Below are 27,500 nucleotides of genomic sequence, written 5' to 3' on the forward strand. Positions count from 1 at the left end.
TAACATAAGCTGGAATGCTCTGTCAAGAATTGTTAGTAATGGTGATGTGATAGCTTACGAAGTCAATTATACAAGGAAGTCACAATCAGGGGTGAAATCAGCTCCAGACTATCAAAACACAACAACAACAACGTCTGTAACTCTTTCTGATTTGTCGTCATGTTCTCAGTACAGTGTTGATGTGCGTGCATACACTTCAGCTGGTCCTGGACCATTTGGCGCACTTCCTTCTGATATTGTGACCAATGGTAGGTATTTGATGAGAGGTATTTCTTATTTCAATGGTGACTCGTGGATACTCGGAAAAAATCTGAGTGTTCATTTGCAGGAGTCTAACCTACGACCATATCTGAGTTCTTGTTCGGATGCTGTACTTCCGAGCCATAGGAGACTCGTGTAAGCTAGGTTATGAAACTGGCTTCTGGTGACAATGGTCACACGTTACTGCTGGGACTTAAATTGTCGAAAGAGTGCGTTCTCGCCATTGCATTGAAGGAGATAGGAGATGTTTTCGCCATTAAATACATGAAGATCTAGAAATGTATTTCTTACTTCGATGGTGGCCCTGGATACACGGAAAAAATCTTATTGTTGCTTTGCAACCTTTATTCAAACATTTATAGTCCTGTAAATTAAGGGGTGCCATCACGCAAGCGCAAAACAACTAACTAAATAAATTTAAATAAGTTAAGAATAAAAATAGCCTTAACAGAATTTCCTACAAAATATAAAATGAATAAAAATATATCATAGCATTAATTTTTATACAATATCAAAAATCATCATTATTACTAAAATGCTCAAATAGAGCGGTTTTCAATTGAGTGTCGAAAGTAATTAGATAATTACTTTGGTTTATAATTACTTCACTCAGTGATTGGTTCAAAGTTCTCGCGCCATTTTTTCAACCAATCAGAAGTGAAACCAAAACCAATCGTGGCTCGCGCGTGCACATTTTCCCGCGCTTTGTGTCGGCTACGTGTAATTACTTCGAGTTTTGATTGGTTTGCTGGATTGTCTCCGTCCTTTTTGATTGGCCAAAGTAATTACTTTGGTTTTGGTTTTACGACACTCAATTGAAAATCGCTCTAAGACTTTTTAAAATTGGTCTGCGGACTAAATGTTAACAATTTCGCTTGGCAACGCATTCTAGTCCTAACAGTTCTACAAAAATAACTATTCTTTTTAGTCTCAGTATTTGGCAGTACTTCAATAACCTTGTTCTGACTAGAGTTCCTTAAATGCAAAAGTCAAACCTGCAACTTTCAGGTTATTTGACTAAGTTTGGTTTCTCTACATCCTTGTACCACCACTATTTTTAGTGACCTCTTTGGGAAACGTTCATCAGTGGACAATGACAACGAGAGCAATACAAAAGTGATACGCAACCTAAATACTGGGGATGGTCTCATTACAAAAGCTGAAATTTTGAAAGTCAAAAGCAAACTGAAGAATAAGGCAGTGTTACAACTAGAACCCTCGCTTAATTGGTTTTGTATGAAAATGTTAAAGAACAATATTGAACGCCGGATGACAAGATCATATTCCAAATGTAGTTCTGTATGAGTGAATGGGGAACTTCCATCAGTGTGTAACAAAATTTCTCCATGGGTGTTGCTGGTCACTGCCATCTTCATCCTGAACGTTCTAGTAACAAGGTTTTGTCGTGGGAAATATGGAATACATACTTATACATACATACTGAATTGACCGCGCCCTATGGGGCTTTTCAGGGCCAATGAAAAACAATTAATGAAACGACGGAACACAACAACAACAAATGTTAAGAATCCCAACTGGCCGAATGCAAACCAGTTGGCTATTTACAAGTGCAGGTGGGAAGATGAACCAGAGACTACCAGGAACAAATTGGTGGTCAGAACGGGTCTTGAACCTCGGATCTCGAACCTCGGATCTCTAGATCTCAAGGCAAGCGCCCTTACTACTGGGCCATGCACTTGCCAAATTGTTTTATGGTTCGATCTATAGATAACCCTCTGACAATTATTTTGGTTACAGCTCCTAGTCCACCAAGTGACGTCAAGGCAGGTCCTGCAGATAAAAGAAGCATCACCTTGTCCTGGAAAAAGCCCAAGATATCCGGAGATGATGTACAAATGTACACGGTAATTCATTGATTTTTACACTTAGTTCAATTAGAAATTGCCAGGTATTTATTAGTGAATTATTAGTTTTCTTTTTGACCACTTTCCTCGAGCTATATGCCAAGGTTTTACATTTGAAAAAGGGTTTACTTTGTTAAAACATTTAGTTAATTGTGATAATTCCTTGGGTGCCGATATTTTGAATGACAGACGGTGACTCAAGGTAACACAGGTGCTAAGGCGAGAGGAAGAAAGGAGGAACTTAGATTACTAAGGGGCGTGTGGATTGTGTCAAATTTAAGGACTTGTAAATCTTTAAATCTGAAAATAGAGTAGGTGGGAAATGAAGACTAAGAAAAGAAGAGCTGACGTTTGGAATGTAGATAATCCCTTATTTACCCAGTTAATACCCAGCTTGAATCATCTGACATTTGTGAGGTTTTTGCTTTGCACTCATTTCAGGTGATCTTCAAAGGTACAAAGAGTTATTATCCTGACTTCACAGACTCTAGAACAGTAAAAACCAAGGCATTGAGCAAAGAATTTACCAATCTATATCCTGGCACAAAGTACGACTTTGTTGTGTTTGCTACAACACACTGTGGCAATGGGGACAACAGCTCCATGGTAACAACTCATACTTTGATTGCTGGTATGTTATTCTTTTGCTTTGTCTTTTCTTTTTAATTTCTTTTGTGCATGCTGTTTCAATCCATACTGCTTCACTGAGAACCATTGGATGAAAAAAAAGACGACCTCAAAATGTTAGATTTTGGGAGATCTTTGCTTGACCATCTGTAGGAAAGATCCACGATACCTGAAAAGTTTTGTTGAAAAGTTCAAGATCAAGCTTGAAGGTGGTTACTCTGCCTTCGTTTTTGTTCCTAGTGTTTTGGAGTCCACTTATGTTTACCAAACTTAAGAAGCTTTTCACAACATTGATTTATACATATATTTACTTGATGGATTGACGACAATCCTCAGAGAATTCAAGATCGCAAAATGCTCACTGTACACGTCTTAATATGAAGCTTAGCCTGCCTGTTTTTAAATACTTCACAGCTCTTTATTGCCTCTAATTTCATTGTTAAATATTGACCGAGATCTTACTACTGCTTATTTTTGGAACTGGAGGCGTTATCAGACACCAGATTTCTGTCGTTTTGTGACACAACAAACGCTAATGACGTTCTTTCCATTCTAGCATTTGTAAATAGCATCTTTGTTATTTAAAGGACAGTGTCACGCTATTTTAGTTAAACTTCAAAACACTAAACAACGGTTTTGAATCAATGAAGACCACAAAATGTTGCTGTAGTTTTGTTACCAATAACCATTGAAGTGCACTGAAGCCATTCTTCGTTGTTTGCGGATGGAAATGGATTGGAACTTGAAAAAAACTGGCCAGCTAGTCGCCAAAAATTAAATACGAATAGGTATTTGTTCCATAAATACATTTCATATCTTCTCAGTGGGTTGTGAGGAATGTTGTATGTGTGAGCTTAAGTACCAATTGAGATTTGTACCCGGTTGTGACCTAAAAACAGCAAATCTAGCGTGACAGTGCCTCTTTAAACATGGTGGTCTTTATGGGAGATCGCTTCAGCGAGTTTTCTTGTTATCACTAGCCCCAGCTGCACCGAAAAACCCAGTGGAAACCCAAAAGTTCGACCCAATTGGATCATCAGTGAATTTAACTATTTGGCCCGCAGACCAGGACAACGGCCCCATCAGGTAAGACTTCTCAACCAGCACTTAGTGAAGAAAACTAAAACCTCTCCAGAAGACATAAGTGGATTCTGCCACTGAAAGGCTTGTATCTGCCACGTTGCTTTCCAATGACAACAGGGCTCTTTGACAGCAGTCGCTGTACATTGTGGACGATCTTTTTTCCCTGCTCTTCCAGGTGATCTGGTGATGAAATTTAACGCTCTATCCCACAACCGCGCGCGGCCTTGAATGTTATTTTCGAATTCAACGTGGCAGAGGCGAGGTTAGATGTGGAGACACGGAATGATCTGTTGAGTTTTCGCGATTGAAATACTGCAGGAAATTTGGAAGCAGCACCTAAGGCCGCGCGCGGTTGTGGGATACGGTGTTAAAATTTTTCTTCCCAGTCCTCCAAATTACGTCTGGTTGTTACATCCTTTGTAACTAGCACAACAGTGTCAGTCCACTACACTTTAATTTCTTATCTACTTCATTTCCTCTGTTTTATGGTTTTAGTTATTATCAAGTTTTGGTGCATCGAGTTGAGGATTGGACGGATAAAATCTCTGAATGGAATGATTTTGGACCTGATTTCTATGTTTCTGCTCAAATACCTGCAAGCGCTGTTAATCCCTCGATGACATTTGTACTTGGTGACGGAGGAGACATAGGTGGTTTTACTAATAAGAAGTTGTCACGCGGCCAGAAGTACAATGTATATTCCAGAGCAACAACTGCTAAGTCAAAGGTATACCATCGATGGTCTTTCGGTTGAGGTGGATTATAGCAAAACCACCCTTGGACACAGATAACAAATCAACCAATCGTGGCACAAAGATTGACACAAAGCAAATACATGCGGCCGGCGCCAAGCACGGGAAAATGCGTACCATCCAATCACGACTGGTTTTGACTTCGCCCCTGATTGGTAAAAAACATGTCCCGTGATTATCGGGTAATCGTAACTACTACAAAATTCTCGAATCTGATTGGTTCTGTGCCCCCCTATTTGTCGCGTAGTTGGCGCGCGATCACGTGGCTGTCCAATTACAGGTGTCCAAATTGAACATTTCGAAATTGGATACCTATAATTGGACACCTACGCCGTTCGCGCGTCAATCAAATGCCGCACTTGGATAGGGTCTTTCTTGCAGTTTTTCTACTGTTTGCAAAACAGATTGAACATAATGTTAACTTTTTTACACAAAAAGGTATTCAAAGACTGTTTATCTGACGAAGGGCTTACGATCGAACCCGACGTCGCACTACAGTTGCTTTAGAAAGTAACTCCTTCATGTCTACATCAGTTTTGTTGATGACACTGGAATGCGAGGCTAACCTTTAAATCGAAGAAGATTGAGTGTTTTTTAGATGACCTTGCACTGATGGTATAAAGCAATTAGAATACCTTTGGATGTATTCTACAGAAGCGTTCCACTGATGAGCAATTCCTCACCGGCGCAGCAAAACTCCTTGCGCAGATTGACGTGAAAGCAGGTAAGTGAAGAGCAACAACCACATTTGTTTGTGCCCATATTTTTACGTTGGTTTTTTATAATAGATAACTTATAAGAATAAGGAGGGTCACTGGCCTCCTAGAATAAATAGAAAGCTAAAAGTACCAGGGAGGTACCGTTTAAGCTATTCTTGGTTTGTATCCACGTGATGAGACAGCCATGTTTGTGTGCAAAACACTAGAAAATGGCCACACAAGTTTTTGCATAATAATAGAGTCAAACTCCCAAAAGACATTTTACTGCATTGTTCTGTACACCAACATGGCCTCCGCGACGTCAGATGAAAACGCTCTATTCTTGGTTTTCATCCACGTGATGAGACGGCCATGTTGGTGTACAAAGCAATAGAAAATGGCCACACAAGTTTTTGCATAATAATAGAGTCAAATTCTCAAAAGACATTTTACTGCATTGTTCTGTACACCAACATGGCTGCCGTGACGTCAGATGAAAACGCTCTATTCTTGGTTTTCATCCACGTGATGAGACAGCCATGTTGGTGTACAAAGCAATAGAAAATGGCCACACAAGTTTTTGTATAATAATAGAGTCGAATTCCCAAAAGACATTTTACTGCATCGTTCTGTACACCAACATGGCTGTCGTGACGTCAGATGAAAACGCTCTATTCTTGGTTTGCATCCACGTGATGATACGGCCATGTTGGTGTACAAAGCAATAGAAAATGGCCACACAAGTTTTTGCATAATAATAGAGTCAAATTCCCAAAAGACATTTTACTGCATTGTTCTGTACACCAACATGGCCGCCGTGACGTCAGATTAAAACGCTCTATTCTTGGTTTTCATCTACGTGATGAGACGGCCATGTTGGTGTACAAAGCAATAGAAAATGGCCACACAAGTTTTTGTATAATAATAGAGTCAAATTCCCAAAAGACATTTGACTGCATTGTTCTGTACACCAACATGGCCGCCGTGACGTCACATGCAAATCATCAATAGTCTGACTTGTGGCTGTGTGCGCTTTTGCAAGCATTTTCATCCCGACCACAGAGCAAAAATAGACTTCTCTCACGTTACAAAGGCATTAACAAACAGTAAGGGATGATCCCAACAGTGGGTGGATCGGAGATACGTCCAAAATGCACGTAATGGTCTTTATTGGAGTTGAGCCTACAGGCACGTTTTCTTTGTTTAAAACTACATGCAAAAGAGGCTAAAGGGTCATGTCAATACAAAATGACCTCTTAGCCTCGTTCATGTGGCAAAACCGCTGATAACTTCGATAAGGGCTATTAGGTGCACGCCAGCTTTGATAAGCGCCGCAAAGTGTTCCCTTGCTTTTTTCCCCAACGTCAACATCACTCTTGTCCCGGAATCATACAGACAATTTATGTCACAATAAAAATGCTTTGTTTTTAGTGAAAGTGCACTTAGCTATCAAGCTAGTTTACAGGCACCCCACGTTTTAATAATCAGAAAGAAACAATTCAAACTCAACAGAAACATGATTAATAATCCCAACTGGCAGAAGGCAACCAGTTGGCTATTTACAAAGCGAGGTTGAGTTGAATCCGGGACAACCGGAAGCTAATCCAAACCGGAAGTTTGAATGAGATTTGAACCCAGGCCAACCTCATGAAAACCCAACACCGTATCCACTGGGCCACACCACCTCCTAAAAGTGACCCATAAACTCAGTTCTTTGAGTAAAATAAAAAGATGGATTTATCGTAACACTGACTGGAAATAGGTATCAAATGCTCAGACTTAGAGGGAGTGAATTCGAAGGGGTTTCAATTCTGACTTCGTCAGAGCTCTGACGAAGGGCTTAAGCGGATGTCACGTTATTTCAGGTTGTTTAGGGGACATTTTTAGGTGATCAGGAGTTTAAAACTACAAAATGGTAATGCAGAATTTATTTACTGATAAAATTATTGTTAGATCTCAAACAAGATGATTCTGAGCAAAAAGGGCCTTTATCAAGGCGATTTGCCGTAAACTTGAAAAACGTCGGGCCGCCGGAGTTTTTTCAAGATTACCCAACTACAATCCGTTTCAATCTTGTTCATTTGTGTCCATCCATGCGTCTATTTTCTTTTGTTGTATTACTTTTATGTTGATCAACGGTTTTAAGTGGTTATTGCAATGTCTCATTCTACTTTTTTGTTCATTTTTGGTGTCGTAAAATTAAATCATTTTGCGTGACATAGAGCGGTTTTCAATTGAATGTCGAAGGTAATTAGCGAATTGCTGTGGTTTATACTTACTTTACTCAGTGATTGGTTCAAAGTTCTCGCGCCAATTTTTCAACCAATCAGAAGTGAAACCAAAACCAATCATGGCTCGCGCGTGCACATTTTCCCGCGCTTAGTGTCGGCTACTTGTAATTACTTCGAGTTTTGATTGGTTTACTAGATTGTCTCCGTCCTTTTTGATTGGCCAAAGTAATTGCTTTGGTTTTGGTTTTACGACACTCATTTGAAACCGCTCTAGCCCCTAACGTCAGCTTGCAAATCGTTCCAACAGTGATAAATTTAACTTAAGAGCAGTTTTCAAATGACTATAGAAAATAATTCGCGATTGCAGTTGCCACTCTTGGTCAGTGATTGGTTTAAAGCTCTCGTGCCAGTTTATCCGCAAAACCAATCGCGACTTGCACGCGCGATTTTTCCCTTACTTGGAATTGCTTTGGATTGGTTCACTGCGCTGTTTGCACCTGCTGTGATTGGTTGAAGTAATTACTTTGGTATTTGTTTTACGACACTCAATAGGCCATTTCTGAGATCATGTCTGTCTCCTCTTCAAACCGAGTCTAAGTGCGAAGTTTTTGTTATGAAAATTAGTTTTCATTCATATGTAAAGTAGAACTAATTACCATCACAAAAACTTCGCACTTAGACTCGCTTTGAAGAGAAGGCAGACATTAACTCAGAAATGGCCTATTGAAAACCGCCCTTAAACCAATGTCTGTGGGATTTTGTCTTGGTTTTAAGGTCACTCACTCAGATAATTTAAACATCTCTTATCTCATTTCTAGTTGCATCTAACCAAGGAAATAAAAGTGTCGAGAAGTCATCTCCTGTTGCCGCCATTACCTCTGTAGTTGTTATTGTAGTACTCGTTGGTGTAGTAATTGCTGGGGTCGTTATTTGGAGGAGGTTAGCCTGCTTTATTTATTCTCTTTGTCTCTGTTGTTAACAAACGCAAAAACACCTCGTTTTTATTACCAAACATTGCTTTTCAGTCTGCATCCAGGAACGAGCAAATTTGAAACTCATTACTAACCAGAAAGAAATGGCAAGGGTAAAAAAAAGCACAATTGTGGGTTCCTAATCTTAGGACACTCCATTGGATTGTTATAGTGGTTATGTCATTGATTGCGTTTTTACTTTGTTAAAAAAAAACATACTGTTTACGTTTAATTTTCGTGGAAAGAGGAGAGAAAGTGAGAAATGTGCTGGAAGAAACAATTTGGGATCAGTGGTTTTTTTACAGAAAGTGTGGTAGCTCTGATTGTTTGAGAAAACGCCAACTTTTTTTCGGCTGCATGTATTTAGGTTGGGACTTAATATTATCAATTTGGCACACGAATTTAGTGAAATTTATTGAAAGAAAATGTTATAAATCCTGGCTGGATTGCGATTAAAAAACCGAAAAAGTGATGATGAATAATTTTCGCAGGCGCCGTCGCCAAGATGAACGCAGTTCAAAAACAAATGAATCACATCCAATGACAGAGGTCAGTTTTAATGACGCTTATGACACTGTGCGACCCGAGGGTGGAGGTTCACGACCGCGTCCCCCCAGTGAGGAGGAGCCAGGTGTGTATTTGTCATGTTTACAAATTTTACTCCCGCTGTCAGTTCACAGGCCACTCGCGCCAAAGTTCAACATATTATTAGCCAACCAAAAGGCTGATACGACAATTTTTCACTAGTGAAAAAAAATAGGCCATTTCCGAGTTCATGTCTCCCTCATCTTCAAAGCGAGTCTAAGTGCGAAGTTTTTCTTATGAAAATTAGTTTTCATTCATGTGTAAAACAGAACTAATTACCATCACAAAAACTTCGCACTTAGACTCGCTTTGAAGATGAGGGAGACATGAACTCGGAAATGGCCTATTATTCGCCCAATCAAAAGGCCGATACTACAATTTTTCACTAGTGAAAACATCGTATGTCATTTTTATTTCATTACGGAATTGTACGTAAATGTCTTTACTTATGTACTTAACGGTTGATCCCAATAGAACACGACCTAAATCTCTCCATTTTTTGAACTGGTATTCGTCTGTTAAGTCATGCAGTAGGATAGTGCAAAAGATAAAATGATGAGCACTCGTGAAAGACTCTATCTGCATGAAATATCGCGCCCAATTTATGAATTTTATGCTTGTGAAGGACGCCTTTTTAATATCCAATAAATTAATGCTTGATTATTTTCTAAAGTAACCTAACTCTGTGCTCTGTAAGGTGAGACAGTGGAGGCAACAGCTGATCCTATATACGGCAACACCGCAGCTGATGATTCGGATGATAAACCCAAGCCAATCCCTGTCAGTCAGTTCTCAGAATATGTCACTCAGTTGAAGAGAGAAAAGAACGCAGGATTTGCCAAACAGTACAAGGTAATCAAGTGAAGCTATGATCCTCGCAGTTATGAACGCAATTTAAGCAATTGCGTAGAGATTCCTGAAAAATTAAGAACTTCAACGGCGAGCGATACCGGTGCGATGCTCTAACCAAATGAGCTATGAAGCCACTGACGTTGGAAGTTGGTCGTTTCTTGTAATAAACTTGTTTGGTCCATTTACTAGCTTGTAATACACCTGTCATTTGAATTAGATGACTATTCATAGTAATGATTACTTTATCGAAGTCTCAGTCTTATTTTGCTGGGCACAAGTGCTCTACTAAATCACATGAAGTGAAATCAGATTAGTCAGGTGTTGGTTTTGATGAGAGGGCAAAACCGGTGAAGCCAGAGTAAAATCTCTCGGGGCAGAGAACATAGCCAACAAATTCAACCCTGTTATGCCACTGAGTAAGTGAATCGAACCCGGGACACTTTTGTGGAAAGCGAGTGCTATCACCACTGCGCCAAGATTTCTCCTCCAATCCACGTTGTTGAACGTTTGTTGTCATCATTAACAGTTTTCTCTGTTATCCGCAGTGCACGTGAGGAGATGGATGCAGTCAGCTCATTAGGCAGGAACTATGTCACTGTCAGTCAGTCAATCATTTGATGAATCACCCAACTAGCTTATTAGTCAGTCAACTAGTCAGTCAGTTGGCCAGCAGGCCAATCAGTAAGTCAATCAGTCAGTCAAGACATCAATCAATCATCCAATCAATCAATGAGTCGGTCATTCAGTCAAATGGTGAATTAGTCTGTCATTCAGAAGATAGGTCAGTCGATCAGTTTGTCAGTAAGTCAGGGAGTCTGACAGTCAGTACTTCAGTCAATAGGACAGCGAGGCAGTCTTTCTTTTCCTCAATTTTTAGTAACTAAGGAAGTGAATCAGTTCGCAAGGCAATGAAATCAAGAAAAATTCGGTAATCCCTCGTTCCTTCATTGTTTACATATTAAAATTTCTATATTCGTAGCTTCTTGCACCAGGTCAGCAGTTCTCTTGGGATGATGCTAAGAAACCAGGAAACAAGAATAAAAATAGATACGCAAATATCATCGCATGTAAGTGGACCATTTTTATAACGCGCTGCTGATTCAGCTCAATTTTCGTTGGTTAACTTTATCTAAGGACCACATTCGTTATAGAAGCAAAACTGAAGCGTGACACTGGCCTCTTGGAACTCTCTTTATCTTCATGTCAAATTTACTACCCTCAGTTGAAGACTTTCGATCTGCCATTGAAAGCTTAGAATGTAATTGTGACTGCTGGCCGTACTGCAGAATATGGCCCGCTAGTTAAGCCAATCAGAGCGCGCGTACTATCTGAGAGATATAATTATTCGCCTTTATCAACTCGTTAGATAAAACCTAATTTTCGTGTTAAACTGTGTTATTAATGAGGAGTGGATGTGAAATCATAGGCAAAAGAACCGTATTAATTGTGTAGGTCATTGTACCACAGTAGAAACCATGCTCCATTGGCTTCGGATAAAGTGACTGGGTTGTCCATTTGAGCATATGGCATCAGTTGTTCAGAAGGTGCATAACGCTGTCCACTGACTAACTTGTTTTTGAGTATTTGTAAAGCGTATTTGAATATGTAAAAAGAAAATACGCTACGCTATATAAATTCATTATATTAAAAAACTATCCAGTGGATACAGGGGCGTAGGCAGGGCGGTCCTGGGGTGCCGGCACCCTTCCCCTCCCCCCCCCCCCTCCCCCCTTCCTCCTTGTGACAGTCAACAACATAATACAAACCATATCTGTGAGACTGGAACATAGTAATTTGTAGCACCTGGAACTTACTTCATCTACGCAGCTATTTTGTAGGCTTGTCCCTCCCCCCCCCCCCAGTACTCACTGCACATCCGAAAAATTGTCACTTTCAGTGTGACACCCCCCCCCCCCCTCCTTTTGAAAATCGTAGCTACGCCCCTCTGAAAGTGAATATTGGATATTGGCTGGATATTAATTATTTTGCCGGTTGATAGCGTTACCCACCTTCTGAACATCCCAAGTTGGAATGGCGAAAAGTGGACGGGTATGGAGACCTTTATAGTTTACGCGACCAGAGTTAATGATTCTACCAGCCATTTGTTTCTGGTCTGTAGAGCATTGAGCGTTCCTGATCAGGAAGTTGAGACAAACTTGTCAAGTCATAAATTTTGATTGGTGAGATTACTTTACGTAACTGATATTATTGCTTGATTTGTCATCATGTTTTCTTGTTTATAGATGACCATTCACGAGTAATCCTTCCCATCATTGACGGCTCCGAAAACTCTGACTATATGAACGCAAGTTATCTTCATGTACGTATTCTTATTTGATCATTTTTTGTTTGAAAAAATTCGAAGGTGCCCAGTTCAGTCATATTATTTTGATTAGCTCAATAGACTTCTCACTGTTGAAAGATATCTTTAAAATCATATTTTATTGTATATTCTTGCTCTGTTCTTTAGCGGAAAAAACATTGGTAAAATTGCGATATACACACTGTAATGCGATGGTCCCTAAACTTGTTATCGTGGGAAAACAGGCAAAGCAGGGTTTCGTCAGAATTTTTGAGTAGAAAAACTTACTTCACTCGAACGATGTGAAAGGGTTCAGGGCTTTTTTTTTCCCAAGGGAAACGGGAATGTTTACCGATGCAGCACTCAAGTGGTCCACTATCTTTGTAGGGGCTTTGATCTTTCCAAAACAGCGTGTGGATAGGAAGGGGGGTGGGGGCGGAGAAGTTGGCGATGTTAAGTTGCAATCCGCAGTTCCAGGTTTCAAGTTCCTCTCTAACAACAAGCTGACTTTGTTCTGGGTTGAGAGAGAGCCTACTGGTCTGCTTCCGTTCAGTTGGGATTCTCGAAGTTTTGTCATTTCTTTGTTTCATTTGCCATGGATAGTTCCTGAAGGGACCGGTCAATTAAGTACTCATTCTCTCTTGATGTTTGTGGAAAAACTGACGTGAGATGGGGAACTAGTTAGCAGGGTTAGGATCTGGGGCGTACCTAGGGGAGGGGTGCAGGGGGCCCTTCCCCCCCCCCCCCACTTCCTTGAGAAAAATCCTGGATCCGATCCTGAGGATTAACACCAATGAAAGATATTAAACACACTTGTCGATGTAATTTTCAGGGTTATGATGGCACTCCGAAAACCTATATTGCTTGTCAAGGTAATTAATGTCATTAGTAGCTTGCTTTGTACATTTTGTTTTACGTTTGTGTGTATTGAGTTTTGTTGATAAATTTGAATCGCACAGGCCCAGTCCCTGGCACTTACCAAGACTTCTGGCGAATGATTTGGCAAGAAAATGCCACAACGATTGTGATGCTTACAAGACTTGTTGAACATGGGCGGGTAAGAGAAGTCTGATTCTTACTGCAATTTTCGCCCGTTAAACAGTGTTTAAGGGTTGGGAATTGAGTTTAGAGTACAAATCGAGCAAAGCCCGAAGATGAGATAAGCGTTTCTTAAAATGCCTTTCGTCTTTTCTCAGTTCGAGTTTAAATTATTACCATTTTGGATGCCAGTTAAGGTACCTCTCGCTGTATCAAATCTTATTACTATTTAGTTTTTTCAGTTGTCTTGATGTTTTGGTTTAATTTTGCTGGCAAAAACCAAATACCAAATATGTTTTTAAAAGTGTTCTACGAGGGTGTATGTGGTCACTCCGTTATCAGTGAAACGCAAACAATCTAAGTCTCCTTTTAGTATTTAGTACCACTTGCCACTCCCAAAGAGGGTCTTTTTAGCGTGGCATCAGCCCAGTTTGGGGCTTAATACAGCCAGCCACTAAACTGTAAACATCGTCTCAACTGGACTTTTATGTTATCTGTGATACTGATGATGAATTCGCAGTAATGCATAAAATGAGAAACCAGTTTTACATTTTCTTGGTTTATAGACGAAGTGTCATCAGTATTGGCCAGAGAAATCAGAGAGTTACCATGACGTCATTGTCACAAACCACAAAACAGAAACCTTTGCAGACTACGCCATTCGCACATTTATACTCAGCAAGGTAAAATAGCTGATAGCAATCCTGTTTAGCATGATAAGCAGCACTACCTGCAAGAAAGCACATTTCAGTGGCTTTTATTTGAATGGTTACACTTGAGGATTTCACCCAGACTCAAAAGTTAGTTCCACCTTGTACAGCATAGTAAACAGCACCACAGGAAAGTACTGCTCAGTAGCTGTTATTTTAATGGCCACACTATAGGATTAAAGCCACAGAGTCAAGAGATAGAACCACCTTGTACAACGTAATAAACAGCACCACATTTAAGTACTGCTCAGTAGCTTTTATTTGAATGGTCACACTTCAGGACTTCACCCACACACTCAAAAGATAGAACCACCTTGTACAGCATAACAAACAACACCACAGGAAAGTACTGCTCAGTAGCTTTCATTTGAATGGTCACACTTTTGGATTTCAACCACAGACTCAAAAGATAGAACCACCTTGTACAGCATAATAAACAGCACCACAGGAAAGTAATGCTCATTTGAATGGAAACAACTTTTGATGTTTTTAGAGAGTATGTGTTGATCAAAGTGATTGTTTCCTAGGTGATATTTTGTACACACTTTTTGTTTTTACCAGAAGGGATCAGAGGACAAGCGTCAAGTCCAACAGTTTCACTTCCTTGTTTGGCCTGACAAAGGTGTCCCGCGTCACGCTACAGCTGTTCTTGGTCTTCGACGAAAAGTTCGCATGAAACACCATGACAACAGAACGCCTCTGGTCGTCCACTGCAGGTATATTCTCTTGACATCATCAGCACCCAGGCCTGCTAGTGAGACAGATTCGTCTGGGATGTCGCGATAATGACTGTATGATGAACGTCTCTAAGTTGCCCCTTTCAGCCATTTCTCATCTGCTCATCTCGGCATAACTAACATCCAGGCCCAGGTTGCTTGAACTCTTCGACAAAATTTTGGAAAAATGGCCTACGTTTTCAAAAGCTTTCTGACCAACTCTCACTTGCGCATTGGATGACATAGCCTCCTTAACCAATCGTTAACTCTAACCATGCTTCTAGTGACTCGGCCCACACAGGCGAGGCACAAGTCTCAGTACCCGCGGCCCGTCTCTTTCCCCAACCAGAACCTAACCATAACCCGAGCTCTTAACCTGAATCGTATTTTGCAAATGGATAGTTGACAGTCTTACATAAAGGGAAATTTTGTGTTGTCCAACGTAATACACGCACATCTCATTATACCGCAATCCCGGACAAAATTGCAATCATATGCGCAGATTCTCAACACATTTATTACTTGAGCAAGTTGTCTTTTCTTGACAGATAAAGGACTTGGTTTTGACCAAGAGAAGCGACGCTTCTCTTTGTTCGTTGTGCGTGACGTAAAAGGCAAAAGACACGTCGATGTCTGCATATTTAGTGCTTCTTTTACACTCCACATGGCCTTTTTTGCTCACCCGTTATGTGTTCGTGTGTATCACACTCAAAGAACTAAGCTAAATTAGGGCGACTGCTTGTTTTACGCGGTTTGAGTAAGCTGAAAACGAAAGCATTAAGTGTTGGTATTTATCCACAGGAGTTTCAGGCTAATAGACGTTGTCGTTTTCAGCAAAGTGCTAGACTTTCGGTTGTTCGTGCATGGTCTTCAGTTCTCGTTTCTCAAGTTCGCCATCGGTCATTTTTTCCCTTTCTTTTGTAGTGCTGGAGTCGGACGAACTGGCGCCTTTATAGTAATTGATGCCATGTTGGAGAGCATAAAGAAGAAGAAAGTCGTTGATGTGTTCAACTATGTTCAGCTCTTGCGTAACAACCGAATCTCTATGGTCCAAACAGAGGTAAATATCTTCCCGTGTCGTGTAATTGCTTTGTGGCGAAATGATAACGGAGTAAGTCTAACAGTGAGAAACAAATACAGTTCAACAATTCTAATTAAATGACAGTGAGAAACAAATACAGTTGAACACAACTAGGCATTGCATTCTCTATCATTTGCAAACTCATTGAAACGTGTGACATGTTACACGAATTGTGACAGGCAACGTTAAGAAGCACATAATTATAACAGTTGTGAAGTCACACCAATTCTAATAGTCTGGAGCAAGGTCTCTAGCATTAGAGGTCATCCTCTGTTGTTTCTTTGTGGCTCGTCGCTGACGTTTTGACTGAAGCTTATTTTTGTAAAGAAAAAGCCGAGAAAATGTCCCGAATGATGTTGAGAAGTAATGGTCAGAGTTATTACTGGTAAATTTGAATTGACAGTTCAGGCAACGATTATGACAAAGGAATGAATCTGGATGGTATGCGTAGTGTAGTAGTCGATTTTGTTGATTTTTCTTGTTTTAATTCCTAATGCAAGTACCATGTTTTAGGAACAATACGGTTTCATTTACATGGCGTTGCTCGAGTCAGTAACTTGTGGTAACACAGAAATCGCTGCGCACGACATTCGCATTGCTGTGAAGAAACTGGCAGCCGTTAACCCCAAGACCAAGACGTCAGGCTTGGCTTCTGAATATCAGGTAGGTATGGAGAATACATCAAAATACGAAGAACACAGAAACGCTGTTGTTTGTTTGTGTGCAATAAGTTATGTATTGCGTGTGCAGGAAACGGAGTATTAACGCCGCACTTATTCTTAGGTTCACTGGAAGTTTCTGTCAGTGAGTGACTGAGTGAGTGAGTGAGTGAGTGAGTGAGTAAGCACGTAGTGGCTGATGATGTGCAGCGGCTATAACTTGGTGACCTGTAGTTTGACAGTCATCTGTGGTCTGCATCAGTTAATTTCTTTGGCCTTGAAGTATCTTAAATGCGTAAATTTGCTGTCCGTTTTCAGCGGTTGAACCTTATTACTGCCGATGATGTCACTGACATTGAAGATGACATTGGTCGAAAACACGAGAATGCTTCCAAGAACAGGTTCCCGGACATAATCCCACGTAAGAAATCTTTTATTGGATTGGTTCCAGTACAAACGTAGTTTACAGTGCTCTTGGTAGCACGAACATTGAGGCGACAGCAGAAAATTGGAAGACAGGAGCGGAAAGAAACAAGCGGCAACAACCCATTCCCACCCACCCTTCTTATTTTTGATCTCACAGCAGTTTTCGCACACCCAGAATCGGGAACATCTCGTTGCAGTTCGTCGCCAACATGGACTGAAACGCTTTCTGCACAAGCTGTGGATTACATTTTCTGTCTTCTTCGAGACTTAGTTTGTTTAACGACTCTTAAGAAGGTCCTCAAAGAACAAAATTTGCAACAGCCGGAATTGACTATGTATATGTGGCATTCAGGGTCGGCGTTGTAAATACACTTGGGACCTTTCGATTCGTGGACGAGGACGAGAACGAGTACGAGATTTGACTGCCTGTTTGTAGCGAAAATACTTGCTATGTTTATAACCCGGACGATTAATTAATCGTACTCTTTGTTAGCACCATAGGTTGCTCAGTTATTCTTATTACTGGTAACTGAGCCTTTTCCTTATCGAAAAATGCGAAAACTACAACCGTGACTACTAAAATGACGACGGTATCACGTTTTTCCCGCCAAAATGACGCTGGTTTGCGCGCGCTCGAAAGCTCTCTACGAGGGAGCTCAAGGCCGAGTCGTTTTTGAGCTATGGACGGTAACCGGCAAATTGTCAACCACAAAATCGTATTGCTAAGTAATTCACCATAAGAGAACATTAGTTTGAAAATCCCGGAGAGGTTACGGTTCTGGAATACGAAATGTTCCCTCCCGTTTTACGTCAGTGGCTCAAAAATGTCGCGTGCTCAAGCTCCTTAAACGCGCGCCTTTTTTTAGATGCGGACGGCAACCGAAAGTGAGCTGTTTTCCTGGTTGCCGTCAGCGTCTCAAAAACGCACGAGCTTAAGCTCCCCATTGAATGCTATGTTTTTACACCACTTTGTTTGTATTTCAGTGAATGGATCTAGAGTGGTCCTTAAGGATGGCAGGAGCGACTATATCAACGCTGCCTTTGTTGACGTAAGCCTAATGTGATGGTTTGTATTTCGTCTTCCATAGCATGGCCGATAATCGAGAGGCGGAAGTTTATTTTCGCATTTCTCATGGCGGTAGCTTTTAAGGCAACTTAAAACAACAAAAGACCTCAATTCTGGTTTCCTATTGGCTGTTTAGTACCAAATGGTTTGGTGGAAATAAAATAAGGCAACACTTTGTCAAGTCATCTTATTAATTTAATTGAAACTGAAAAGCAACTCGTTTGATTATTTACACAAGAGCATTCCGAACTTTATACCATTGCGAAGTTGAAAGTCGTTCTTTTGGGCAAGAAAAAGGTGTTGCAATTAGGTTGTTGAATTGCTTTTTGCATTTTACTTCAGACCTTCAGAGAGCGGAATTCATTTATTATGACGCAAGCTCCATTGGACAACACTATTGAGGATTTCTGGAAGATGATTTGGGACTACGACATTGGAACAATTGTCACGTTGAACGAGCCAAAAGAACGAGGGCAGGTATGACGAATTCTCATTGGAATTATTCTGAACTATTTTCATTTTCTTTTAACAATTCTCTTCACGACAGAACAACCTCTCTTCGAGAGGCCTTAGTTATCGCATCCTTATCTCAAAGTGCCGCAAATGAAACACAGAGACAGATACTTGAAACTGTGCCTCTTTTTGTGAAAGAATTGAAAAGGTGTATCCGACATCGCTTTTGTTCCTCAAACTTCTCCCATTGACCCCTGGTATTCTCCCTTACCAACATCTACGCATGCTCGTTATTTCATCGTTTAGTTTTCGTTACGCGAAATATGACCGACAAACATTTATCGTGAGCCTTTTGAGGAACGCTCGCAAGAGCCAAGTTTTGAAGTGCGTATTAAATACCCTCAGGCAATTATTTCCCGGTTTCTTTTTTTTCTATTTCGTCGTTAGTTACAAAGCTTTTTTCCCATTCTTTGGACAGGTTTATCCTGTTTACTGGGCTTCTGAGGGATCTACAACCTTTGGCGAATTCACCATTGAAACAACATCGCATGAAGTGTTTCAGGACTTTTCTGAGAGGGAGTTAACAGTGAAAAGGAAAAAGGTTTCACTCAAGTTTTATAATAATTCATTTTAGCTTCGCTGTTATGCATGAAGGGCATGGAGTTCCCAATGTTCATAACCCTGTGTGACGCAAAAGAACCCACACACTATTCGCAAAGAATGGGGCATGGAGTTTCCGGTGCTGTGGTCGTTCCTCTGTTGTATATCATGGTTGCATAAGAGCGTTTCAGCGAGTTACGACTCCTGAGCTCTTTGTGGGTAAATAAACTATGACTGTGATTATACAGTATAAGGAGAGGGGAGAATCGGAGTACCCGAAGAAAAACTTCTCTAAACAGAGTAGAGAACCAACGAACGCAGAGGTCATTGTTGGGAGGCGAGTGCTCTGACCACAGCGCCAGCCCTGCTGTAGCCCGCGCGGTCGAGAAACTAGTAACCAAGGCCCTATATTTCGACCGCGCGCTATTTTCAACGGAAGAGCCTCCTTCTTACTCCCAATGGCCAAATTGGCCCATTATTTTTATTTTTTCTCCCTTGATGCACCTCATCACCTCAAAAGTAACTTTCTAACGAAACACTTTATGCTTCTAGGATCCTAACACAGTTCGTGAGATTCACCAATACCAAGTGACAGGTTGGCCTGACAAGGGAGTTCCGAAAAACGCGCACTGCATTATCGACTTGATAAACATGGTGGAACGTTCACAGCGAAAAAGCAGTAATGCGCCGTTGGTTGTACAATGCAGGTGGATGGATTTTTCTACCTTTTGTGAAAGTACCCATAGACTTTGTTTTTTTTTTCTCAATAGGGTCTAGTCATAACCCGTTCCATATAGGGATTGATCTTTCATTTCATAGCATTTCTTGGCCGCCATTTATAAAGACGGCTTTCTTGATTAAGTAGTAGCAGTAGTAGTAGCAGTAGTATCAGTAGCAGCAGCAGCGGCAGCAGTAGCAGTAGCAGTAGCAGCAGTAGTAGTAGTAGCGGTAGCAGTAGCAGCAGTAGCAGCAGTAGTAGTAGTAGTAGTAGTCGTCGTCGTCGTCGTCGTCGTCGTCGTCGTCGTCGTCAAAAGAATTTTGGCTCCAAAGTGAGGCTAGTGAGAATGATTAGCACAAAGGCAAAATAATAATTATTTTTGCCTGTCATTTATGAATGCGTTCTGTAACGTAGCTTAAAGAAAGATAGAGTAGTTGCAAGCAAGCCTACGATCAATTAAGATCAGAGGAAAGCATATCTTTGGCGTTTTTAGAGTGCCCTCATAAATTATTAACTTCAATATCTTTGAGCCGAGTCACGCATTTCTTCGTGTAGGTCTCGTCTCCATTCTTCCATGGATAATTACTGGGTATTTTAAATACTGAAAACAGTGCTTACTGGTAAAGCAGGTGATGTTCCCTACTTCGCCATAATCGTCGTTATAATTCTTGATAACATGACAATGTTGAACTTTCAGTGAAACCACCTTTGTACTGATCTGTCGGTTTCGTTATAGCGATGGTGTTGGCAGAAGTGGTACCTTCTGTGCGATCCTCTCCATCATCGAACGCCTCAAGTCAGAACAAGTCATTGACGTCTTTCAGTCAGTCAAAGTCATTCGAGTTAACAGACCGAAAGCTGTCAACTGTAAGGTAGGATTGACAGTAGCATTAGCTCCAATACGCTTGACCAAAAAATTATTGGGCGGTTTTTAATCATTTTAAGGTAATGGTTGTTCATTGATTGGTGCAGTTTAAAATGTTGTCATTTCAGATTTTCAGTAAAACAAAGGAAAAAGAATAATCAAAACAAGCTAAAGGTGTAATTAAGAGTGGTTATGCGCAGTTATGCTATATCACTTACAATTACGATCGATAAATTAAGGGTGCTTTCGATTGACCGGATTCCGGAATAGGATTACATGGTATACCAGTTACATGGTATACCTTCGTTTTTATGGAGATTCACATTAAAACTGTAAAGCACCTGCTAAAATGCTATTTTAAACATATCTTTATTATCCTTGTTTCTTAAAAACGCCAAACATACCGCTTTAAATCATCACTCCACGTATTCTTATTCCGGAATAGGGTCAATCGAACGCACCCTTAGTGTTTAAATATTGTCCCTCAGCAGCTAGCGGTGTGGTGGTCAAGTGGTTAGGTGGCGGGTTAAAGTAATCAACATTCCCAGATTTGAGTCCTATGTCGATACACTTGGGTTGTTTTTTTCAAACCAAAATGGCCATTTCCCATAATCCATACCAAGCTTTCAGTCTTCTAAATTAACGATAATAGTCAATTCAGAGAAAATTAGCAATTGTGTATATCAGATAAATTCGGGGTGGAGGATCGGTTGGATACCTCAGGCCACGCAATCGCGCGGTGATGGGTTCGAGTCCCGTTCCAGGCCGCTTCTGCGTAAGCTGCTTCATGCCTGCGATGATTTTCCTGACTTTCATTTAAAATTGAAAGTTAAAGCGGCGTTTCACACTGAATGCAAGGTTCTCGCACTCCGATCGATCCATACGACGTCACGTAGTTGCGAGATTAAAAAGGAAACAGAGTTTCGTTTACAAAAATAACCTACTGTAATTCACCAAATGCCGCCCTCATTTTCTGTTGTAAGGACGGTGCCTACTATTGTTATTGCGCATACGTTCTGCGCATCTCGAGATACTCGGGGTTTCTAACGGTGATGGTTACCAATACAGTGATATTTTTGTGCGGTTTAAAACTGTCCGGAGAATTTAGATCTTGGTAAGTTCTCTTGGTTTCCAAAAAGAAAATTGGGGCTAAGCATGCATTTTTGAGAGATAATTAAGTTTCAATTTAAGAAAGAACGCCATACATTGCTTTGTATTTTAACGCTTTTTACAAATATTATTCATCAATTATCTTTGAAAATGCGTGGTTACCCCCAATGTTCTCTTTGGATTTCAATACCGCTTGTTAAGATATACATTTCCTGCCAAAAATACCTTTGAATTAGTAGGCAACGTCCATAAAATGAAGTCTTGCCTGCGTAAATTGAAATTAGGTTGGGTAAATTACTTTGGGATTATGGGTTCACTTCTAAAAGCGCTCTGTTGTCTTTTCGTATTCTCAATATACTGAATCTAATGCATTTTTTTTGCTGCAGCGCGTCTCGCCCTGGCGTTGTGACGTTTCTTTCTCGAACCTTTAACATTGATTTTCCGATTTTTTTTTCTTTGTGTTAAAAGGATTTGTTTTGCGCTTGTTTTTAGGCCCAGTACGTGTTCTGCTACAACATTGTACAGAGGTATTTGGACTCGTTCAACGACTATTCAAACTTCAACTGAAGCGACCAGAAGACATTACGTTTCAACTGTGTTACAGTTGGTTTATGTATGTCGGCGAAGCTGACAAAAAAAGCCTTTACATTGGAGAATGAGGGCACAGATTGCATGAAATTACACGCTGGAAGCGAGTTGTGTTTGTAGTAGTAAAACATTCGTCCACTTTTGGAAGTAATGAGAGGTACCCACTGTCTGGGAAACGTTATCAGACGTTTTTGAATAGGGGCGAACATCCAGTACCCCTACTTTGAATTATCGGCCTTTTTGACCGTTTAGCTTTAAATTGCTGTTTCCTGTGTAAACATTTTCAAAAGTTGATTAATGCACCTGTAATCAGAGACGTCGCACAGTGGTTGGAAAAGGCGTCAATATTTGGTTAGACAAGGTTTTTTGAAAATCGTTAACACTGTCACAGAAGAGTGAGTTAAGTTCCAATGTCATGGGTTTCTGACGTAATAAAGTGTCCCCTAACATTGCAAATCAACTAAGCATCACTTGTATCCAGAAATACACATCTTAACGTCAAAAATCGTCTTTGTAGCTGCCTACGCTACCCAATTTAATACCAATCACTATAACTAAGCAATAAGCCCCAAACTTAACTGGTTGTTATAAATAACTTACTAGGCAATAGGCTAACATTTGAAGGGACACTTCGTGACGCGTTTATTGAACCTTGCATCTCATTAGCAATAATCCTCAATCTGGACCCCAGAGCTCTTCTCTTGATTGAGGGAGAGAAGAGCTCTGGGGAACCCTGTAACAATGTGTCTTCTCATTGGTTTTTGTGAAGAACAATCAAAAGCGTCTCTAATTGGTGTATTCATGTTAACACGAGGAGTGAGCAGGCGCCCTAAGGTTTTGGCTGTGACAACCCTACGGCGCATGTTCTCCTTCACAGAGTTTCCCAGAGCCTTGAGTCGATCCAAGGCTCTGGTGACGAGAATGCAATAATCCTGTAATGTCATAAGTAAATTGCGTGACCCACTTCCTCGACCCACTTTGATGATGATTTAGCAAGTGTATCGTGCCGCCACTGGCGGGGTGAGCTTATTTAAATTGAGCCACATCTGTTAACAATTAAGTTCAATCTAAAAACTACTTTTAGTGTGAACGTACTTTTAAGAAACTACTTGTTCGAGTAAGAGCTCACGAAACCATGTTAGGAGCTGAAAGAGGGGACCCTTTTGTCGCGAAGAAAGGAAAAATTTATCGATACTTAAAACTTTTCTCAACGAGACCAAATGAACCATCGTCGTCATCATAAACTACTTGCCCTTAAAAGACGTCGAATATTTGTCCATACTTCGGAAACGTTCTCTCTCCTGTGCTAAATAAATGCGAGTCGTATTTAAGCTTATTTTATTGCTAACTTTCTTGCTTTTTGGTAAAATTATATTTAAATGTAGTTAAGCTAGGCATTTGATGCATAAGCTAAGTTGACGTTCATTTTGACCCGTCAAGGTGAAAGAAACTGTCAATATCAAATCAATATATTGTTTGGCGATTTACATTTTCTACTGAAAGAGATCGTTATTTTTTATTACAAATTTATGGCTTAGAGCACAGACTAAGGGCGCTTTCGATGGACCCTCTTTATCCCGGAATAAGAATACGTGGACTGATGATTTAAAACGGTCTATCTGGCGTTTTGAAGCAACAAGGACAATAAAGATATACTTAAAATAGCATTTTAGCGGGTGTTTGAATCTCCGTAAAAACGAAGGATTTCTGACATATATTCCATGTATTCCTGTTTCGGAGTACGGTAAATCGAACTCACCCAAATTCTCTCTCTCCAAGAGAGTGCCCTTTTTCTAGGCGTTAAACCTTATTTTGGTATTACATCATATTATATTATATTATATAATATTATATCAGTTTCTAGAAAAAATAAATAAATAGGAAATCAATGTATTCATGTAGAATAGAATGTATGACGTTGTAAACTTCGTCAGAGGTTTACAATATAAATTTAATTTATAGAAGTATTGTCTCATTAAAGCTCGTATTTTATTGGATTAAAATCTTCCTCTTTGGACTCAATTGGGACTTATTTTTCTTTACACTGGCATAGTGTTCATTACATCTGGGACTGCCTTGCTCTTCGTTGCTTTCTGCTTGGCGATTTTGATCTGTGAAGACGGTAAGATGAATAACCGTCGGAATTAGGCATTAAATCGACAATAGGAAAACGTATTGGCCGTGGTCAGTTGTGAATGAAATGAAACGAATATGTATTTGAAGTGCGGGGACCACTTCTCTCATCGTAATCAGTTGTGATGGGCATAGTATGCTGGCTACCAATCTTTTTTTCCTTTAGTTATTTGTTTATTTTTATTTCTTCCCCTAAAAGAGTAACACTTGATGAACCTATTTACCTATTGATTCGTGTAAGGTTTAATTGAAAGTCATTGGAAAACAGCAAAGATTGTTCTAGCCTAAAGTTTGAAAAACAGCATGCCATTCTTACGGAGAATAAATTTCAAATCGCATTCAACTAACCCAGGGCTAAACAAGTTTTAACTTTCGTTCGAACGTGGCATTGAACTCATTAATTACATTTTGTGTCTCCCTATGCCCTACTCTGCGACACCAAGCGCCATAAAGTCTTTTTTATTCGTTTTCGATGTTTTGGGGTTCTTGAAAACATGATTGTCGGTTTGTCTAGCATTGATCCACTTTCGCTTGTATTTTCTCTTCATGTGTTGGTGTGGTCCTTACCAACCTTTTCTAGAGCGTAGACCTCTTTGCAACGTGTTGATGAGCCAGCTTATGGCTGATTGGCCGCCATGTGCCAAGTACGTGGACGACACTACAATCCTGCCTCAAGGAGGTGCGTGCTACTTAATGCAAACAAGTGCAAATGGTGGTCTGTTCGTTGAAGTAATACCCCTAACCGCTGTCGCCGTTTAACATCATGAGGTCTTAGAGAAAGCATCAATATACAAACTACTGGGAGTACTGATTTATGAAGATCTTACTTGGACTGCTCACGTGTAACAATTAACTAAAAAAGCTAACAAACACCTATATGCTTTGCGTATATTAAATAAAAAAGACTGGGGTTCCTCGACCAGCTAGACGTTACAAAGGTGTATTGTACCCTATTGAGATCTTCCACTGAGGATATGTCCTTCGCAGTGTGAAGCCCTTCAGCCTATGAAGGGGTGTCGTTGCTCAGTCAAAGAAGGGACACTATCTATAATGACTTTGTCAAGAAGACAAAGAACTCTTGTTTTCTGAAATACGTTACCCAAAGCCCACAGATGTTAGCCATGGTTATTCGTTTCGATCCAAAGAAAGACACTCCACACGAGCTTTAATTAAGTAGTGTCCATTTGGAAACACGAAATGATGACGCTGACGCGAAAAACGTTCTCACTTTCGTTTCAGTGGACTTTGTTCTTCCTCAATCTCCCTACCATCTTCTCTTGTGTTTTCAAAAGGCTCAAAGACCGAGAGTTTTTTCTTATATCTGACAGGATTACTCTTCTGTTCTTGGAATTAACTTGTAGCTTCTACCTTTCTCTTACAAGCCCTGGATTTTTTATGTAACCATTTGTTGGGAATCCCAAAACAGATAAAACCGAGTGTTTAACCAGTAGTTTCGTTTACACTACTTTTCAGTGAATTTCACGAATCTGGGACATCAAATTTCTTTATTATAGGCACTATTTGTTGTCCCAATTTCTATTTTTTGGCTTTTATTCCCATAGATTCTTTGTACTTTTTGCATTTACGACAAAAGACCAGACATTTTTCTTACTACTAGCTCAGTATGCGTTTCTCAGCGTAGTTTGTTTGTTTTTTACTTAGCTAAAGTGGTGTTCACGCTTAAGCACTCTAATTCCCGGCTAAAAATAATCACATTTTATTCTCACCGTGGAGACACTTCAGTCTGCCATTGATCCTATGAAACAAAATAAGTTTCTGTTTGTTTCAAAAAGTAAATAATGAAATTAAACAGTAGTCTCCCACGGCGACAAAATGTGATATTCAGCACACGTTAAATATCACTGTGACAATTGTTAAATTAACAAAGTGGGAAACTGAAGTGGAGAAAGAGCAAAACGATGCTTTCAAACTGCTCACTGGCATGTGAAGGCCGTATTATAATCAACAGAACAGAATTTTTCAGCGCTTCTTCCTTCGGCGCTCAAAGCAAAAATCTTTCTACGAAGCGTCAATCTTTAGCCCTTATTTTCATAATTAATCTTTAAACCCTGGTCAATTAATTGTCATTTTTCTCGGTCACTATTTTGCCCACTAAGACATGGCCTGGCAAAAAGAAGAAAAAACAACTGATCGGAGAATCAAATCTCATTCTTTTGGTCTGATTAATATTTTCATAGTTGTTGGAATTTCCAGAGAAATGTCTTCAGAGTGGGCCGCGTCTCGACCTCCGAGAAGCTACTCGTTTCCAGCTGCTCATCGTCGACACCTCAGTTTAATTTCTAAAACGCCATGTTCTCCAGACCCCCCAGCACGTAACAGTATCACTTATTTAAACTGAACGCACAGAAGGTTTAAAGTCAGTGGAGACAGTCTTGCATAAGTTAGTTGCCATCTCACTGCTCTGCTAGTTTGCTACTCTGGACAAAGAGAGAGACATTTAAGAACAATTTGAAAAGTGAGTAAGTGCAGTAAAGAGGATCGATTACAACCCGGGGAAGTTATTTGATTTTGTCGGGAAGGTGGGTCTTCAATGAAAAAGAAACAAACTGAAACAAACAGACGAAACAAAAGAACGTTTTATAAATGGCTGTCCACCTCAACTATGGGATATAGTTTTAAAAAGATTTGATTGGTGTATGGTAGTTCGTATTCCTGATACACGGCGGACTGAAGTTCGAAACGACAGCTCTTATGCATTTTTAACGGTTTAACGGGTATCCGTAACGGAGAATTGCCCTAAGGTCCTTGTCACTGACCGATGCGGCAATGAAATTTATAACAAGGGTAAAGTCCGATAAAAAATGCATCAGTGTATCAAGTCATTTACAATTTGGTTTTCGAAGAGGTAGTCAAACTAAACTAGTAGATCGAAGGTTCCATAAAAGTTTTAGTAGCATTGGTGTTTATGAAGAGAATAAAGTATATACAGTCGAAGCTCTCGTAAGCGGACACCCTCGGGACGGGATAAAAATGTCCGTAACTGGAGCTGGCCGCTTACGAGAATGGTTCTCGTAAGCGGCCACTAGAGGTGTAGGGGATAGATGGCCGCTTACGGGGGCTTGCCCAGCTAACCATAAATATTGGTATAC

At 40.2% G+C, this 27,500-nt stretch overlaps 2 protein-coding genes across 6 annotated transcripts in view; both read left to right on the plus strand.

Moving 5' to 3' along the window:
- Positions 1-24,279, plus strand: part of LOC137974346 (receptor-type tyrosine-protein phosphatase S-like) — a 77,290-nt gene extending 53,011 nt beyond the window's left edge. For 2 of the 4 annotated variants that reach the window (XM_068821274.1, XM_068821276.1), the window contains 24 exons: positions 1-248; positions 2,020-2,126; positions 2,568-2,757; positions 3,734-3,839; positions 4,332-4,563; positions 5,243-5,312; positions 8,336-8,456; positions 8,980-9,119; positions 9,771-9,925; positions 10,905-10,992; positions 12,169-12,245; positions 13,060-13,099; positions 13,187-13,284; positions 13,832-13,948; positions 14,537-14,691; positions 15,616-15,751; positions 16,286-16,435; positions 16,750-16,852; positions 17,842-17,906; positions 18,266-18,400; positions 18,855-18,977; positions 19,529-19,683; positions 20,431-20,566; positions 22,162-24,279. The exon at positions 1-248 is cut by the window's left edge and continues 55 nt beyond it. In XM_068821274.1, coding sequence (XP_068677375.1) covers positions 1-248; positions 2,020-2,126; positions 2,568-2,757; positions 3,734-3,839; positions 4,332-4,563; positions 5,243-5,312; positions 8,336-8,456; positions 8,980-9,119; positions 9,771-9,925; positions 10,905-10,992; positions 12,169-12,245; positions 13,060-13,099; positions 13,187-13,284; positions 13,832-13,948; positions 14,537-14,691; positions 15,616-15,751; positions 16,286-16,435; positions 16,750-16,852; positions 17,842-17,906; positions 18,266-18,400; positions 18,855-18,977; positions 19,529-19,683; positions 20,431-20,566; positions 22,162-22,236 — 3,022 coding nt within the window. In that variant the 3' untranslated portion in view covers positions 22,237-24,279. The remainder of the gene's footprint in view (positions 249-2,019; positions 2,127-2,567; positions 2,758-3,733; positions 3,840-4,331; positions 4,564-5,242; positions 5,313-8,335; positions 8,457-8,979; positions 9,120-9,770; positions 9,926-10,904; positions 10,993-12,168; positions 12,246-13,059; positions 13,100-13,186; positions 13,285-13,831; positions 13,949-14,536; positions 14,692-15,615; positions 15,752-16,285; positions 16,436-16,749; positions 16,853-17,841; positions 17,907-18,265; positions 18,401-18,854; positions 18,978-19,528; positions 19,684-20,430; positions 20,567-22,161) is intronic. The other 2 variants (XM_068821275.1, XM_068821277.1) reach the window with 2 other exon arrangements.
- A 2,463-nt stretch (positions 24,280-26,742) lies between these two features.
- Positions 26,743-27,500, plus strand: part of LOC137974356 (uncharacterized) — an 8,257-nt gene continuing 7,499 nt past the window's right edge. Inside the window, exon 1 of one of the 2 annotated variants that reach the window (XM_068821292.1) lies at positions 26,743-26,866. The gene's annotated coding sequence lies outside the window, so the exon portion shown is untranslated. Of the gene's footprint in view, positions 26,871-27,500 lie in introns of both variants that reach the window. The other variant, XM_068821293.1, reaches the window with a different exon arrangement.

Source organism: Montipora foliosa, chromosome 10, assembly GCF_036669935.1.
Source record: "Montipora foliosa isolate CH-2021 chromosome 10, ASM3666993v2, whole genome shotgun sequence".
Taxonomy (NCBI): Eukaryota; Metazoa; Cnidaria; class Anthozoa; order Scleractinia; family Acroporidae; genus Montipora; species Montipora foliosa.